We start from the raw sequence: 19015 nt of genomic DNA, 5'->3' as shown, positions 1-19015 counted from the left end.
AAACAGTTGCTCACACTTGACAATTACACTAAGGCTGGGTCTACATGAACGGTTTCCCCAATATTTAACTTGAGGCTTTTAAAAGCCCATGTTTTAAATTCAAGCGTTTTAAAGGTTGCCTTAACACCGCTGGAAAATGCCGCGTTTTTACTGCAATTATTTTTCAGGCATTTAAAAACAGGAGAAAATGCTGGAAACGCCCCCATTGAAATGAATTTCAAACATGGGCTTTAATGCCTCACGTTAAATGCTTGGGAAACAATCCACGTAGACTAAGCCTCAACAAGGCCCTCTTTATGTCACATTTTATGTATCCCTTGACAAGTGTTCACATAGCAAGACTCACCTTCATCCTCATCTTCTGAATCTGAAATATTAACATCTCCATCACAAATGATAACGCGGGCTGTGAAAAGAACATTGTTGAAGATGAAAAATCCTTTAATTCTGCATCTAAATACACATTCTCCAACACAGTAAATACAAACAAGCAATGATACCTTTGCAACGTTCCTTTTTATGCTTAGTAAAGTCGATAGAGTAAGTTATCAACAAATTTCAAAAAGTGTCTAAAATATTATAATGTGATATAGCTAGTTATGTGCTTTTTCTCAAGTTTTGAAAGTCAATTATAAAGCCTAAAGAAGACTTATCTAAGATAACCTGAAAATGTGCATCTCTCAAAAGATATGGTACTCATATATATTCAAAATAGTTAACTTCAATTACACAAAAATGACCATTCCTAACTCCTGTGTCTGTGATTCAAATACAATGTTAGATCTCTCAAGTACTTTGAGTCAGGAGGAGGACCCCGCTGGGGGGCGCACAGGCCAGAGCCGCAGAACACGTTCCCCGTTTGTATCCCGGCTTATGGAGGTGGGCGGGCTGTGTCCCTGCACACAACCCGCCCACTGTCCCATCGCAGGCTCTGATCCACGATGGGAGAGTGGGCGGGCTGTCACTGCACACAACCTGCCCACCACTCTCCCATCGCAGGCTCAGATCTGCAACTAGAGAGTGGGCGGGGTTTATGCCATCGTGACGTCACGTTCAGTGGCGTCATGGCATAACCCCGCCCACTCTCCCATTGGCCAAGCCCCTCTGTCAAATTTTAGATCAGATTGTGGCCCCTGACTGAAAAAGTATGCCCAGCTCTGATCTAAATCCCAGCTATGAAACAATTGAAAAGTACATTTTGGGTGGGATTAGCAACTGATCCCCGCTATTTACTGTGCATCCATTAGCATCCACCCTGCCTGCATTTATAATATGTCACCATACAAACGGGTTATTCTCCTCCCGCTCTCAGGACTAGATAAATTTAAGACATTTCAAAACACCCATTTTTTTTCTCCTGTATATTTCTCAGCACCACTCCCACTGTTCCAATTGGTTAGCTAGTTTAGTGTTTTTTGTTTTTTTCCTGTTTTCCCTCATATGATGACTCAAACTGTAAGGGAGGGCTGCAGATGGAGAAGGCGGTTAGGCGATGATGGCAAAAGATCATGATGGTTGCTACCATACATAAAATGAATGTTTATTTGGTATTAGATGCAAGCTGACACATCTAGCACCACCAAGGAAGACTGACATTCCAGTGCAATTAAGTGAGAATAGATATCTAATATTAAGTCTGATGATGGAGTTCAGGTCTGCTTTAAGAGCGACCTACTGTAACCAACTCAAAAGTACAAAATACTTTTACCTATAAAAAGAGGGAAAAAAGAGATACAGACTGGACCCTGTATTTTTTTTTCTTTAAGAATTTGCCAGTATACAACGGCCAAAATCAGCAAGCATTGTTTAGCAAGCTTTTGTTTAGCTTTTGTTTGGTTCCTTTAACCAACAAAATTATATTTCCAAATGTTTCAGGTTTATGAACAATCTTACCAATGTATATATTAGATACATATGTCTACTCTCAATAACATAGTTACAGTATGTCAGGTTGGAAAAAAAAGACACCAAAAGTTCAACCACTAGGGAAAATAAACATATCCCAGATATCCATCCCTATGGACATAGTAGATAGTGAGATTTCTCTATATGGACTTTTTATATATTAAAACAGGAGGATCATATCGTCCCTTAAACATCTCTTCTCACGTGAGAATACATTCAGTTTAGCTAATATCCCCTCATGGCAGAGTTGCTCCATTCTTTTTTTTAGTTTCGTTGCCCTTCTCTGCACTCTCTCCAATTCCATAATGTCCTTTTTGTGAACTGGTTTGACCAATGCTTTGTGCAGAAGCAGGATTATGTCTCCATCTCTGCAGGTTATTTCCTCTTTTAATACAGGAAAGTACTTTCTGACCCCTCCAAATCTATTTCCCCTAGACAGTAAGAAGGATGCATGTTGTTAGCCCCCAAGTGCATAACTTTTTATTTCTCAATATTAAATTCCATTTCCCACTAGGCTGCACAATCAAACAGTACATCCAGGTCTGCTTGTAGATTTTAGACACCCTGTATGGACATCATTTATAAAGGTGTTAAACAGTAAAGGTCCCAATACTAAATCCTGGGGTACAAAATACTAATATCCTTAGAGCATTTAGAGTATGAATCATTATTCACTACTCTCTAGATGCAGTCTTTAAATCAATTCTTAATCCATTTTGGTACCATGCCAGTGATTAAAGGGTGTCTAAAAATTATAAACATTGGCTTTTAAATAACTTCGCTCAGCTCTTTGAGGACATGTGGATGTGATTCATCAGGTTCTGGTGCTTTGTCAACCTTAATTTTGCCCAACTGTTTCTCAATCATGCAATCATGTTTCTCAATCAACTTTTGCGTCATTGTGGCTCATTTAAGGCAGTGACATTGCTATTAGCAATTTGGACTTAAGCTTTGCTATTTTCCTTTGTGTGCACACTAAAAGTTTTTAATGAATATCCCTTTTCTTTATCCCCAGTTACCAACCTTGAGACATCCATTAAATGGCCTAAATGCTCAGATCAGATCTCTTTGCTACTAAAATATTGTTAAAAATTGGGTTTGCCTTACTATTCTTTGCAAGCTTTTTCATTTTGAAGGTTTACACATTTTATCTCCTTTTTACATCTTTTGCTAAATTCTTTATTGCTTTCAAATTATGAAGGTGATCCTTATTTTTGAAATGCTCTTTTATTACTCTTTATGGTTTTTTGTAACGTTAGTTGTGAGCCACATATAATTTTTCAGTGTGTTTTTTTGTACAATAGACTTGAAACATTTTAATTTCTGTTCTGTGACCTTCAAGGACTAAAGGTCCAGCAGAGTATTATTTCTAGATGGGGCTTCTATAAACTGTAAATTCATAAATGTCTGCCCTTTTGCTGTGTAGTGCCATTACTCCAGTCAATGTCAGGGTAGTTAAAATCTCCCATTAATAAAACATTGCCAGTTTTTGCAGACATTTCTATCTGTGCTAGTAGTCGATTCTCTATTTTTTCCTTAGAACTGAGGGGGCTATAGCAGACTCCAATAATTAATGGTGTATTGTGCATCTCCATATTGAACTCCACCCATAATGTCTCAACCTCTTCACATGCTCCATCAACAATTTCTTCTTTCTCGTTCACTTTCAGGACACCTCTCATATACAGACAGATACCACCACCTTTTTGTTTGAGTCTGTCTTTACGAAAAGAGTATAACCAGGAAAAACTTTGCTGAAAAAAAAGATCATGCTTACATGGTACAAAATGTGAAACAATCATATTCAGGCAAGATCTTAGATATACCGTCTGAGCTGACACAAGATTGCCCAGAAAAGACAAATATTCTTCTAAAACTTCTTTGCTTCTGTTAAGCCATGATAGTTTCTAAAAGAGAAAAAAAAAAGAAAAAAATCAAAATGCTAGCACAAAAACTTAAAGAAGGACTAAGCCCAAAAGTGCCTAAAACAAAAACAAAATCCACTTACCTTCAATCCCACAGGGCAGTATGATCCATCTGGAGGTCTCTTCCATCGGGTCCCATTTCGTCTCGTCATCCGTCCCCCGCCATCTTTGTCTCTTCTTTCGGGTTCTTCTCCCTACGTCACCCAACCCAGGCAGGAGATTGGGTGACATAGGTTGTAGGAAAAAACTTGCCGATCTCACTGCACACGTGTGAAATCTGCAATGTTTTTTCCCACGAAAAGGCTTCTGCACATGCCCGAGATGCTCAGGCAAGTGCAGAAGGAGCACCAAGAGCCTTCCGGGACGCCTGATGTAGGTATCCTGCGGAGCTTTGGCTCCCATTCATTCTCGATCGCCTAGGCGATCAAGAATTAAGGGGCAGTACTGTACTCCTTTTTTTTGTTGCACTTTGTTGCAAAAAAAAAAAAAAAAAAAAAAAAAACAGAATTTTTACTTAACATAAAGGGGCTGTCTACCCTTTTATGCAAAGTGAAATTTCTGAGTTTAGGTTTGCTTTAACAGGTGGGTAAGGGAAAGATGTGACACATGTATCGAAGACAGAATAGAATAGGCAATGATTTCTATTCCTCCAAATCTAGATAATACAGTGGAAATATAAATGTATTTTCTCTGTATTTTGTTATGCAACACTAGAGCAATAGATCTGCCCACCAGATAGGAAAAAACACTCCCAGACTCCCAGATAAAATACATGTAAGAGTAGTTTTACCTGCTAAAGGGTTTGCATTTCTGCCCATACAGCTTTGATAATTATACAGGTCTGTTACAAAGAACATATTTTTGACAGGGCAGGAGGGCTGTTTTTTTAAATGCCTACAGGTCTCCTTCTACCTCTAGAAGACAAGACTAAGAAAAAGCATAATACTGGAAAATGTATCTATGTTTTTCCATACTATCAGAATACTCCTTCTCTTCTGTACAAATAACTGCAATGACCTAATATGAAGTTACATTTTGACACCTACAGAATGTGTAAATTTATTGACTTTATCAAAGTTGCTATATTTGTGTTGTTTATCTGCCTATTGCTAATTTTTATTATACAGTATACCTAATAAAAAAAGGATGAAATAAACATACAGGTGTAAAGAATATACAATCCAAAAAAAACAAACCTTTATTATTTTGAAGCTTACCAGTCTATAGATGTGGTGCAGCATTTGATTTCTTACAGTGTTTTCATCTGGTGATTCTGACAAAACAAACACTTGCTGTGCTAGGGAGACAACACTCAATCACCAACAGCATTGTGGCCCTAGGACCGTACTACAGCACCCTTTCCTCTCTAGTATGAAGAAAATTTTGGAAATATTTCCAAATCAAGAAAACCAAAAAAGGCCTTGACTAAGTAACCAAAAATTGTTTCACAACAACATTGATTATATCCCTCATATACAGGTGAAACTCAATAAATTTGAATATAATCAAAAAGATAACTTATTTTAGAAAATCAATTCAAAAAGTGAACCTCATATAGTATATAGATTCGTTACAGAGTGATATATTTCAAGCGTTTATTTCCTTTTATTTATCCGAGTATGACCTACAGGTAGTGAAAACCTCAAATTCAGTATTTCAGAAGATTAGAATATTGCAACAAAGTTAAATATGGTAGACTCATGGTGTCCCATACTTCTCAGCTATTTAACCCAAAACACCTGCAAAGGTGTGCAAAGGGTAATCGCTCCACAATTGGGGTTGTTTATCTTATCACCTGGCAATGTGGCTGTTTCTATGTTGGCAAAACCAAAAGGGCATTAGGAAAAAGGATATATGAACATATCTATTAAATTAATACAAGAATGATCACCCTCATCAGCTACTATGTTGGGACCTGACAAGTTTGACAGTATAGAGTTTTCTCAAATCCCAGAGGAAATTCAAAATGACTCTTCTACAGTTAGAAACAAAATGGATCTTCTTCCAGGTTTAAATATGTTTTCCTGGGGGGGGCGTGGCCTGGCCGGCTAGAGAGCTGGCTGTGTAATCCCGGAGCTCCGCGGGAGCCGACAGCATCTCGGGCATCTTTTTTCCCATCCATGGGTAAGCAGAAGAAAGCTAGGGTGGGGAGGCTTCCCCCTACCCCAGCTCCGCATCAGATGGCGACTCAGACATCCATAAGGGCGTACATGGATGATTCTTCACCGGCGCCATCAGCGGCTTCCAAGATGGCGCCGGCCTCCTCTCCGCACACGTGGGATGTTATTTGTCAGTTGGTGGACGCGGATCTGAAAGACGCAATTATGGCCACAGCTAGAAATATGAGAAATCTTGAATTTGATGGAGCCCCGCTACAGCTGTATCAGGACTATTCTGGCATACCCTACAACAGCGCCGCTTACTTCAACCATTGTTGACTGTACTTAGAGATAATCGTATACCATACAGATGGGGATTCCCCTTTAGTCTCTCTGTGCGCCATGAGGGGAAAACATTCACCTTGCGGTCTCCGGAGGATTTGACTCCCTTCTGCAGAGACTTGGGGATAGCACGCCCGAGCCTCCCAGGCTGGGAGCAAGAGGATCCCCTACGCCCTCGCTCGCCTCCCTGGCAACAAGTGGTCAACAGGAGAAGATCTAACAGCACACACCGGGAGGCATCATCTTCCCCTGATTGGCCCCCACCACCACATCATTAGCGGAAGACTGCCCTATGGAATCCTTCCTATTGAGCTCATGGTCCTGATAATTATTTTACAAAGTGTACTTTTTTTTTTTTCCTTTCTGCTGTTGGCTGCTGCTTTACTAGCTGCAATAGGAGATAACGCTGTTATCCTACTCAGGTATTTGCTCCCCTGTTGATGTCAGACTTTGAACGACTCTAAAGATACTACCATAGCTGTACTGCCTCATACCCTGGTGTACATAGTACATATGCCATACTTGATGTAATACCAAAGCCCGAGATTGGCGCGACCCTGGGAGGTGCTCGTGACTCCCTCCAGCAGTAGCTGGGGGTGGTTTGACCTTCTCCCAGTGGCCTGTCACTGATTTTGGTCGGCGCCGCCCGACAACATGATGTTTTTTATGTGGATGATTGGTCTTCCTCTTTTGGCCCTCTGGGCACACGGTCCCTCTGGGAGGGATTGTTCATCTGCTCAGCAATATTGTTCTCTGCTTCCACTTTGTCAGTGGCGGAGACTGGCGGATGTCAATCCCCCCCGATCGCCGATAGGCGAGAGTTAACCCTTTGGTTTATGTTTTCTCTTTGGTTTCTTATTTTTTATGTTGTAAACAGGAGGATTCTTGTTGACCCCTCCTCGCCCTCTCCCACTCCTGACGGTGACACTATGTTGGGTTGTGACCAGTTCTGTATGATTATTTGCAGGTCTAGACGAGAATATGCTCTTACATGGGTGGATCTAACTGTAGCATTTTGTCTTTACTTTAGCTGTGATGATGACTAGGATACTGTCTTACAAGGTCAAGGGGTTGAACACTAACACAAAGCGAAAATTGGCTCTCAGATAATTCAAATGCTTGTCCCTGGATGTAATCTTGCAGGAGACCCACTTTCACAGTACGAGCTCGCTTAATTTTGCCTCCAGATTTTATCCCCAATTGTACATGGCTAATTCACCGTGCAAGAAAAAGGCCAGAGTGGCGATCCTCCTGAAAGACTCCCTCAATTTTATCTTATTAAGCTCTGTACTGGATACAGAAGGGAGATATATTATACTGAATGGTACGGTACAAGGCATGTCTGTCACATTATGCAATGTTTATGCCCCTAATGCAGGTCAGATCCCATTTCTCAGTAAAGTGTTTTCTAAAGTTGGAAAATTTGATCACACCTACTTGATATTGGGGGGTGACTTTAATTTGATCTTCTCCCCTACTGGTGACAGACTTACTTTACTCCATTCCCAACCTTCAGTGCAGATGTCCCAGCAGTCCAAGATGTTTAGGCAACTGATTAGAAAGCATCAACTCTTTGATAATTGGCGAATTCATCACCCTACTGGGAGACAGTACTCCTTCTACTCTCCCCCACACGGGACTCATACCCGTACTGACCATATCTTCACTAACCTCCCCCTTCTGAGAAATAGTGTTTCCGCAGAAATTCATCCTATAACTTGGTCAGATCACTCCCCCATTACTCTGGATATAATCCTATCTCATAGATCGGTGAGAATCTGTCACTGGAGGTTGAATGAATTTTTGATTAAGAATCCAGAAACTAAGTCCTCCCTAACAGAGAATTTAGAGAGCCTAACAGAGCCCATACATCTATGCTCTGGGAAGCACATAAAACAGTACTTAGGGGACATTGTATAGCCTTGGGCTCCCGCCTTAAGCGGGATTCTAATTTGCAACGTTCCATTGCGACGCAGGCTTTAAAATCTGTTGAGGCAAAATATGTAAAGAAACCAACCTTGAGTCTACTGAGGGAAATAACCACTCTCAGGGCTAAGCTGAGAGAGCTGGAATTGAGAAAGGTGGGGTGGCTGATGTAGCGAACTCGTCAACAATATTATTACAAAGGAGATAAAGCGGACACACCGTTGGCTCGCAAGCTGCGGGATATGCAGCTGCATTCCTCTCCAGGGGCGATTAGGGATGAGAGTGGGGTGGTGCTGTATGACCCCTCCCATATTGCCTCATGCTTCGAAGCCTATTATAAACGCTTATACCAAACGGTCCACTCAGCACAAGCTCCTTTGGGTAGATCCCTGCGGCCAAAAATTGATTATCTAGAGCGGGTGATCCTTCCTAGGATTGATCCGGAAGCCATTACACACCTCAACAATCATATCACTGAGGAGGAAATTGTGAATACTATTGCTAAGTTACCTTCCTCTAAGGCCCCAGGCCTGGATGGCCTGCCCTATTTATATTATAAAACATTCCTACCAGAGTTGTCACCCCATCTTCTAAAATTATTTAATGATTTTTTTAAAGGGCAAGCCCATTCCTTCTTCTATGTTGGGGTCACACATTACAGTGCTACCAAAACAGGGCAAAGACCCGTTGGACTGTTCGAGCTATAGACCGATAGCCCTTTTAAACTCGGATCTAAAAATCTTCACGAAAATCCTGGCTTCAAGACTGGCCTGTTTTCTCCCTACTCTCATCCACGGAGATCAGACAGGATTTATTCCATGTCGGCGAGCGAGTGATAACACTAGGAGGGTGATCAATATCATTGACATTATTAACAAACGGAAAAGCCCATCCGTGATACTAAGTCTAGATGCCGAAAAGGCATTTGATCGCCTTAGCTGGCCCTTTCTTTTTGCCACCCTGGATAAAATGGGCTTCTCAGGCCTTTTAGTTAGGGCGATTGAGTCTTTATATACGGCTCCCTCAGCCTCGGTCAAATTACCCCACGCTACCTCTGATTGGTTTCAGATTAAAAATGGAACAAGACAGGGGTGCCCCTTGTCTCCCCTGCTTTTTGCACCGTGTATTGAGCCCCTAGCGGCCTGTGTCCGTTCCAATTTAAATATACACGGGATTCCCGTAAAGGGGGAGGTATACAAACTTTCCTTATATGCTGACGATATTCTCCTAACTTTATCCCAGCCAGTTATATCCCTCCCTAATCTGTGGAAGGAGCTGGGAGTGTATGGGGAGGTCTCGGGCTTTAAAATCAATTCCTCGAAAACGGAGGCTCTGCCTCTTCATGTTCCCCCAACAGGATTGCAGGCTCTGCGGGACTCCTTTTCCTTTATTTGGCAGGAGCATTCTCTTCACTATCTGGGGACGCACATCACCTCCTCATACTCCCATTTGTATTCCCACAATTTTCCTCCTCTATTTCGGGAAGTGAACAATTTCTTAAATAAGTGGCAAAACCATCCGTTGTCGCTGTTGGGGAGGATAGCCTCGATTAAGATGATGCTTCTCCCTAAATTGTTGTGTCTATTTGAAACATTACCTGTAAGAGTACCACCCTGAGTATTGAAAGGATAGAGGAAGGATAGAGGCCTTTATCAAATCCGACATGTTCTGCATCCGACGGAGAGAAGGCTGCTCTCCTTTGCCGAATTGGGGGAAAAAGTAGACCTGCCTCGTACCTCTTTTTATGCCTATCTACAGATACGGCATTATATCCTATTCATTCAGCCCACGGCCACTTTTCAGGCCCTCACTGCCTTTGAGAGGCTATGCATGGAGGGCCCTCACATTAAAGGAGCAGTTTCTTCTATTTACCACCTCCTACATGCTTCCACACAGGGAACTCCTCATAAATTTAATTATATGCCTAAATAGGAGGGGGTCCTGGGTCGGTCTCTGTCCCCTGATGAATGGCTTGATATCTGGGAGGCAGCACACAGAAGTTCTATTTGCACACTGTATAAAGAGAATCCATATAAAATTGTCCTCAGATGGTATCACACACCTGCGGTTCTTCACCGTCTTTTCCCTAATGTGGATCCCATGTGTTGGAGATGCGGTACGCACCGAGGTACCATAGAGCACATATTCTGGTTCTGCCCCGTCATTAAACCATATTGGTCATGTGTTAATGTTTTGATATCAGAGGTGATTCAGCAACCTATAACGCTAGACCTCCTCACCCATCTCTTGGGTCAACCATGCCTTACCCTCCTGAGGGTCTCTGGCTAATTGGTCTCCCATATGCTTGTAGCGGCGCGTACGCCGATTCCCTCCAGATGGAAAACAGTATTGCCGCACTCCATGGAGAATCTATATGCGAGAATCCAAGAGATCCGCCTTATGGAGTACCTCACGGCACTCCTCAGGGACACATTGGCCAAGTTCGAGATGGTTTGGGAGGCTTGGGACCACTATTGTGCTGGCTTGCCCATTTGACCTCTCCCCCACCTGGTCTCTAGCCTACTACACAATGTTTTATGTATCTTCTTAGATTCACCCGATACTCTAAGAAGCTTTAAGATAGGTTCTGTTTGAGAATTGGTTGTTACTGTTTTTGAAACTAAACTATGTTGTATTTTACTCCTATGGTGTTGCCTCCCCCCTTGTGTTACTTCCCTTTTTTTTTTTCCTTTCTGTACCCTGTTGAAAACTCCTCAATAAAAATACAATTTCAAAAAAAAATATGTTTTCCTTCAAACCTTTCCTATAGAATAAAAAACAGGTCCATTTATCTACTAAGAATAACTTGGACCAATATACCCTGTTGTTTGGCTATCTATACCCTTATGAACACATATGCAAATCAACATATAGAAATAGTAGTCCCTTTATTCTGTAATATAATTTTGATTATATAAAAAAGATTATATTCTTGAGATACATGGTATGTACCTAATGTAACCTATAATCTGTGCATATTTTATGAATTTAATCATCATATACCTGAAGCATCTATATAGACATTCTTATATGGTACGAATGTACCGTATTCCTCATTATGCACCTGTCTCTCATTCTCTTCTTTCTCCCTCTTTTATATATATATCTTTACATTATTCATGTATGTTGATTGCAGTATATACCTAACTATGACCTTTAATAGTTAACATCATGAAACTGATTTTCTTGCTTTCTTTTTCTTTATCGATATATATTTATGTATTATGCCTAAAACTGTTTTTGTAATTTTAGGCCATGATTCAACATTATGCATCTGTAACTTTTAAGGTCCAGCTTCTCATACTGTAGATGCACATCTAATTCACACTCACATCAGGTAACATCTCATCTCACACAGCTTCTATGATTCACACACCCCTTCCATAATACCTTATCCAGCATCAGACTCCTTTTAAATCCATAAAACACGCATCAAACAAACCATCTCTACACTCACGCTTTATCCCATGTCATATTCCTCTTGAATTCTTCTTCCTCCTGGAAGTGTGAGAGCCAGTAGGAAATGCATTTTGCCCTCCCCCCCACTAATAAAATGTTAACTCATCATATAATGCTACCCTATCACACTTAGCTATCCCCTAACTCTCTATGAAGCCCAATTTCTCCGTAACAAAAGTTATATGTTACTGCAAGTGGGGGGCTCTTGTGGCTAACTCCCTCCATGATAATGGTGGTGATAAATGTTATCACTATTGCGCCATCACAAGTTACAAAATACTATATGTGTCATACTGTGTTACCCTGTCACACACATATTCACCACTACCTTCTTTGTACCTTCTAATTTCTCAGTAACAGGGAGATGTAAGGACCTGAAGATGTAATAGTAACAACCCCTTCCCCCCGCCTGTCACATGAATTCCATTTTACTGGAAGTATCCATTGCAGAGATTTTGGGGAACAAAAAAAGGTTAGTGGCCCCCTATAACTTACAGGTATGTATGGTGTAGTTTCTGCTCTTTGGTACAGGAATGGTGAGCAGGGAGCAATATATGACTGGCCAGCAATGTATGATATATTTAGTTTTGTAAATTTCATTAATAAAGTGTTGAATTAAAAAAAATAGCTCAAATGGTGAGTGCAGAAATTCTTGATTTGTCATTTCTTTTATTTGGTGAATGTACGGTACGGTAACTAGAAACATTTCAATTTAATTTTAAATTAAAACTATTCTACTTTTAAACATACATTTAATGTTTTATCTCAATGTCAAATGCAGCCCCCAGGATGAAAAAAGGTTGGGCACCACTGGTATAAATAATAGATCCAATATGTTCCATGAGTTTAACATTAATATTAATAAGTTTTTAACAAGGGTGCAAAGGGTGTTGTAAGCCAGTGAGCGACTTAATACAATACTTTTACCAGCAATCCATCATCACCTTGCTTGTTACTATGTATAAAAGGACTGCAGCCCTGGCATGTCTTCATACATGCCAGCAAATTTCAATGGAATATAACAACTGATTAGCAAGTTGGACATAAAATGCTCCTCTCTGCTGAACAGAGAGGGTAGCACAGATTGGCTATGCAACCGGATAATCATTAGTTTCTTTGCAAGGATAAAAGCAGGAAGGGCTAAAGGGCCTACATGGATTGGTTATTTTATTTTACACTGAGCTACATAGGAAAGGAAGGAATTTACAACAAGCCAGACTGTGGCAACATTTAAATTTAGGAGTAAGAAATTATCAATTTAAATTGCTTCTCTAAAAGCAGCAATTAGTATAGATAGTGGTGAATCAAAGTTGGTGAACCCTTTCAAAATGTCTATATTTCTATTTAAAAGTATTTTTTAAATGTACTGGATTTACATTTAAAAGGGAATGCAACATCATCTGATTTTCAAACAAGTTTTTAAAGTGAACAAAGAAACAAACTATATTTGGTTATGCACTGAAAAGAAAGTTATCTAGTAAAATATTTGTGTATGGCAAAAGTAAGTGAATCCTTCAGATAATTTGAAGGTGAAATTCGAGTCTGGGTTTTTCAAGCAATTGGATGACAATCAGGTGGAAGTGAGGGACATGATTTTAATTAAAGAACAGGGACCCTGTAGGGATGTGATGGAGCCCTACAGAGAAAGAGTTGTTGTGCCCATAAGGGAAAAGGTTACAAGTCCATCACTAAAGAGTTTGCACTCTAACAATTGTCAGACAGATAGTGATAATGGAGAAAATTCAAGACCTTTGTGTCATCTAAGTATCTGAAGGTCTATATCACATTGGCCCCCCACAAAAAAAAAAATATTGCTGACCATGTACATTTTCCAGATTTAGAGAAAGAAAAACACTGCATTCCAGCACAAGATTCATATCCCATCTGTAGGCCTATTTTGCTGCATCATGGCCTGAACAGCTTATCGTCAGTTATGGAACAATGGATTCTGAAAATGTCAGGACAACGGTCTGAACTGCATCTCAAGGGACAGCAGGTCATGCAGCAAGACAACAATCCTACACACACACAAGTTATTCTAACAAAGAATGGTTAAAGAAGTATAAAGTGAATGTTCTTACATGGCCAAATCAAAGTCTTGACCTTCATCCAATTAAAATGTTGAAATGATATGGAAAGACTTAAAGAAAGCGATTCATTGAGGAAACCCCACCAGCATCCGAGTGCTGAAGCTGTTCTGTATAGAGGAATGGGCCAAATTTTGATATGCATTACTATCAACAGTTATTGCAAACATTTAGATGCAATAATTGGGGCACAAGGGGGAAGGGGTGTCGTGACACCAAATGCCAAAAGCAAATTTAGGTAATTTTGCCATGTGCAGATATTAGATGTTATTGGATATTTTTTTTTCAATAAATACATGTCCTAATATATTATTTTAGCATAATTTGTTTAACTAAGTTTGTTCAACCATATTTAGGACTTGTTTGAAAATCAGATGATGTTTTTGGTCACATTCACAAAAATATATAAAACATTTTAAGGGGTTCACAAACTTTCAATCACCACTGTAAACCTTTTACAGATGACACAAACTGGTCAAACAGACCAATTTTGTTTATAGATATAAAGGCATTAATAAAGGCAGTAGGATTTTAGATTTCTGGATATCAAAAAAGCTTTTGCCAATCTTTCCTGGCATAATTTATGTTATATTTTAGGAAAATAGGGTTTTGGTTCCTTTTACAAATAATTAGAATTTTTACAGAAACTAGACAAGCTTGTCCCCTTTTTCCCTTACTTTCTACTTCAGGTAATGAATGCTTAGTCCTCCTAATCTAAAGCATAGATACATTACTTACAGGAACTTTTACAGGACTGGAAAAATCATTCACGTTTCTGGCTCCAAATTTTTTTTCTGCACTCTCCCTACATGGGCCAATGTATATTTTCTTCTTGCCCATGGAATGTAGACTATATGTCTGCAGATTTTAAACACTCTACTTTACTTTTGATATTGAATATTACTGGCCAAACTACTAAGAGCTTACCTCAAACCACCTAGTGTAATTTTACCCCATACTCTTTGCCTAAAGCCCCCATTCCTTTCTTGACCTACTTGCCCTTTTCTATTTTTTTTTTTTTAACCTCCCTGGCGGTAATCCTGTGTGGCTTGTGGTTAATTTTCAGTACCAAAAGCAGTATCACCGAGCCACACTCGCCAGGGAGTTTAAAAAGCTTATCTAGTAAGCAGTGCCTGCTGGTGTAAGCTGGCAGTGCCCGGCCAGCATCTGCGTCCCCGGCATGTGAACGTTGGGGATGTGAGGCCAGGGGACGCAGATGCCAGCCCAGGCATCTGCGTGTAAGCCTGAGGAGGAACTGTGCGGGAAATTTAAAATAAGTATTTTTTAAATGTACTGGTTTTACATTTAAAAATACTTACCCTGTTTCCCTGATTATAAGGCACTGTCTTATATTTTTTGAAATGCCAAAATATGCCCTAGGTCTTATTTTCAGGGGATGTCTTATTTTTCCATGAAGACGACTCTAGTACACGTTTATTGTTGAAAGTCACTCATGATCACTCATGTTCCATTGATTGTCCCCTTCTGATCACTCTATGCAATGACTGTCCCCTTCGGATCACTCTATGCCATTGATTGTCCCCTTATGTTCACTTACCGGTAATTAAGTGTAGGGATCTCCGTTAGGGCAGGGATCAGCAGCTTGCTTCCTGGTGCAGAATGCCGGCTTGTTACTTTCAGTTTCACTCTGCACTGCAGCCAGGAGCAGACACGTGCTGCAGCCAGCATCAAGGAGACACACACAGGATCAAATATCTGGGGATGTCTTATTCACGGGTGAGTGTCTTATTTTTTTTATTTTTTCAAAAATCGGGGGTGGCTTATTTAATGGGGATGTCTTAAAATCGGGGAAACACGGTAATTTTTATACCACCCCGGAGGTTATCTCTCTTTCCTTTTACTTCCCCATATCATAGGTTTTTTGCCTTAACATTTTGTTTGTTGCCTCGACTTTTTTCAAAACCTATAAAACCTCATATGAAATCCTTTAAAAAAATATAAAATTCAACAAGGGACAAAATTAAAAAGATCAAGGTTTAGCACTTACCAGTACAATGTTAACAAGCTGTTCATAGTCGATAGTCAGATGCATAACTGAAATCCGTAATTCTTGAAGCCAATTTATTAACTGCACATCCTGTAAAACAAAGTCATCACAAGGCTTTGTGTAAAAGCATTTTTATATAAACATTTTTTCTTTAAAAAATCCTCCATGGAGGTACAGGTATTAAAAAAAAAGTAAAGTGCAAATGACCAGTCCATAAATATAGCGGAACATAGGGTCTGGTATTAAAACTTTTAAAATTAAATAGGTTTTGGACCAACAAATCTGGCTAATGATATATTAGGCCTGATTTAATAAAGCTCTCCTAGGCTGGACAGAATACACTTTCATCAGTGAAGCTGGGTGATCCAGCAAACCTAGAATGGATATCCTAAAAGTAATATTCTATTTGTTAGCAAATGTTTTCATTATTGGACCAGATCCATTTTATGTTTATTTTATGTGTTGTATATGACTATTTATATTATTTATATATATATATATATATATATATATATATATATATATACCCCCTTTAATGCTTTAATACTGTATCATTCATGAAACTGTCAGAAGACCTATCCGATGTATAAATTAATTGTATATATTACCTATGTTAAAGGAAATTCCTAGCCTGTTCACATTGATTGCTATGTATAAGTACTATCTTGATCAATGATATTCATTTTTAACTTTGTGGACAATGGTCAAATGTATTGGTATTACCATACACTTTGGCTATTTGGTATATAATTTATTATGGGGCTGATCTGGGGTTGAAACTCTCAACACTATTCTGTGCTCAAACAGGTTTATTATAAATGCTTTTCTTCAATCATCCTCTTACTGATTATCATGTAATGTGTATTATCAAAGGCGGGGCGTCGTCGTGTGTAACCGTTTGTGGAGATGACACTACAGTAGCGTTATAGGAATCTCTGCAAGTACAACATCCCCAAGTAACAGAATAACTTGGGTGGTTAACCCTTTTTGCTAGATGACACTGGGTGGATGAGTAGTTCTAGACAACCAGTAAAGGGAATTTTTTTCTTTTAATATTATTATTATTCAGTATTTATATAGCGCCATCATATTTCGCAGCACTGTACAAAGTCCATAGTCATGTCATTAGCTGTCCCTCAAAAGGGCTCACAATCTAATCCATCATAGTAATTTGCCTTTAATACGGTCTAAGGTAGGGCAGCCATTTAACTTAACTGCATGTTTTTGGAATGTGGGAGGAAACCAGGTACCCAGGGGAAACCCACCCAAACATGGAGAGAACCTGCAAACTCCATGCAGATAGTGTCCTGGCCGAGATTCGAACCTGGACCCAGTGCTACAAAAGCCAGAGCACTTACCTCTGAGCAACTGTGCTACCCCGCTTCTTCTTTTATCTTAGTAAAGATGCCCTAGCTAAAATATAAGTACTTATTTACATGAATACTGTCCCTCATCCCTTAGAACTCTATTTAATGAAGTATAATCATTTAGGAAGTCCCTTACAAGCAATTCAACAATTTGTTAGACCTCTAAAGTAATCTATTAAACAAAGATTTTAATCCCGTTTTATAGTTACCAATATATGTCTACTAGTAAATGAAGAATAGTTTATGAGTTTCTCTTTTACTTAATTTTCTTTCTCTCCATTGATCTTTTCTTCTCAATACCTTGCCACATAACTGGACATAGTTGATTCGGTAGGTATGTAACCCTACATGAAAGTTCTGACATTTTACACACTCACTAGATTACCGTATTTTTTGCCATATAAGACACACTTTTTCTTCCCCAAAACTTAGGGGGAAAAGTTAGTGCGTCCTATACGACAAATGTGTTAAAAAAAATAATTAAAATATTATACTCACCCGATAACCGATCCTGCGTGTGTCTCTGGCTGCAGCGTGTCTCTCTTCTCTCCTCTGCCAGCATCGTGTTTTCTCCTGTCTGTAAAGCAAAGCGAAAGAAGCCGGCACAGCGCCACCTGCTGTTCCCTGTCCTAACTGCCGTACAATGGAAAAAAAGCACAGAGTGATCAGAAGGGGAATTTGAATGACAGAGTGATCAGAAGGTTAGTTTGAATGACAGAGTGATCAGAAAGGGAATTTGAAAGGTACAGAGTGATCAGAAAGGGAATTTGAATGGCACATGAGTGATCAGAAGGGGAATAATCTTTCAGAAACTTTTTTTCTAGATTTTCCTCCTTTAAAATTGGGTGCGTCTTATATTCCGGAGTGTCTTATACGGCGAAAAATACGGTAATTTAAGAGAACATGTTACATTTAGGTTATGACATATGTATTTTACAGTATATATGCAGCTCGTTTTAATGTGATTTTTGTTCTCTTACTATATGAAGATATTTTCTGACATATTGCTATTACGATTATATGTAGTTTGTACAGTGCAATGCAAGCCAAATATACCCCTAAAGAAGCCTCATTCTTGGGTGAAACGCGTTGGGGGATTCAAAAAGACAGCTGCAATTCTTACTCTGGATTTAATGGATACTCACTAATCCTTAAAGGTATTGGTTGACATTTGGGCATCAATAAGTCTCTCTTGCATGCATCTCGAATCTAAATAATTTATTGTTTAGTACCACCTAGTGGCGAAGTAATGGAATTCTTTTTGTATTTATGATTTTTGATGTTTAAACAACATCAAACAATTAGACATATGGCCTATTTTTTGACATTGCTAAAGTATTTAAAAGAATTGGTAATTGTAAACTTCATGCTATTGGGACATTATATGTCTGGAATTTAGGAGAAGATTTGGTGGAGAATAGAAATAAAAGAACTCAGGAGATTATGTACAATTATGATAAATCAGTCAATAACGAGACAATACTCAATGGTAAATTTGGATTTACAGTATTTACTTGAGAACATATTTTTTTGCCTTCGGAAAAACTAAGTCCTTTTATACTTGTGTGACATTTACCTGCATGTCATGGAACAGCATTTGTCTCTGGTTTGAGAGATCAGGGCTTTGGAATACAAGCTGTTTGCAGCAGACTTTAAGTGAGAAAAGAGCAATTTCTAGTGGCAGCTAACCATAATTCAAAAAAGATCATTTAGAAGCAAATTACCCGTTAATACCACCTAACAAGTACAAAATACTTTACCCTGTAAAATGGGGGGGAAACATATACAGGCTAAGCCCAAGTGATCTTATTTTTTTTTCTGTTCTAAATGTTTTAAAAATAACAGGATGTATATATTCACATTCATTTTACTGATTACCGATTTTCCAGTTAAAAGT

At 39.2% G+C, this 19015-nt stretch overlaps 2 protein-coding genes across 5 annotated transcripts in view; both read right to left on the bottom strand.

The window, feature by feature from the left end:
• NTAN1 (N-terminal asparagine amidase) overlaps positions 1-15730 on the bottom strand; it is a 242237-nt gene extending 226507 nt beyond the window's left edge. The window contains exon 1 of the mRNA XM_072419006.1: positions 15302-15730. The gene's annotated coding sequence lies outside the window, so the exon portion shown is untranslated. The remainder of the gene's footprint in view (positions 1-15301) is intronic.
• RRN3 (RRN3 homolog, RNA polymerase I transcription factor) overlaps positions 1-19015 on the bottom strand; it is a 119768-nt gene that overhangs the window by 74537 nt on the left and 26216 nt on the right. For all 4 annotated transcript variants that reach the window (XM_072418998.1, XM_072418997.1, XM_072419000.1 and 1 more), the window contains exons 4-6: positions 15752-15841; positions 3683-3812; positions 347-406 (exon numbers count right to left, since the gene is read on the bottom strand). In XM_072418998.1, the coding sequence (XP_072275099.1) occupies positions 347-406; positions 3683-3812; positions 15752-15841 (280 nt within the window). The remainder of the gene's footprint in view (positions 1-346; positions 407-3682; positions 3813-15751; positions 15842-19015) is intronic.

The sequence above is a fragment of the Pyxicephalus adspersus genome, chromosome 7 (genome assembly GCF_032062135.1).
Source record: "Pyxicephalus adspersus chromosome 7, UCB_Pads_2.0, whole genome shotgun sequence".
Lineage (NCBI taxonomy): Eukaryota > Metazoa > Chordata > Amphibia > Anura > Pyxicephalidae > Pyxicephalus > Pyxicephalus adspersus.
Note: the sequence above shows the minus strand (reverse complement) of the source record. Positions and strands in the feature narration are given on the sequence as shown.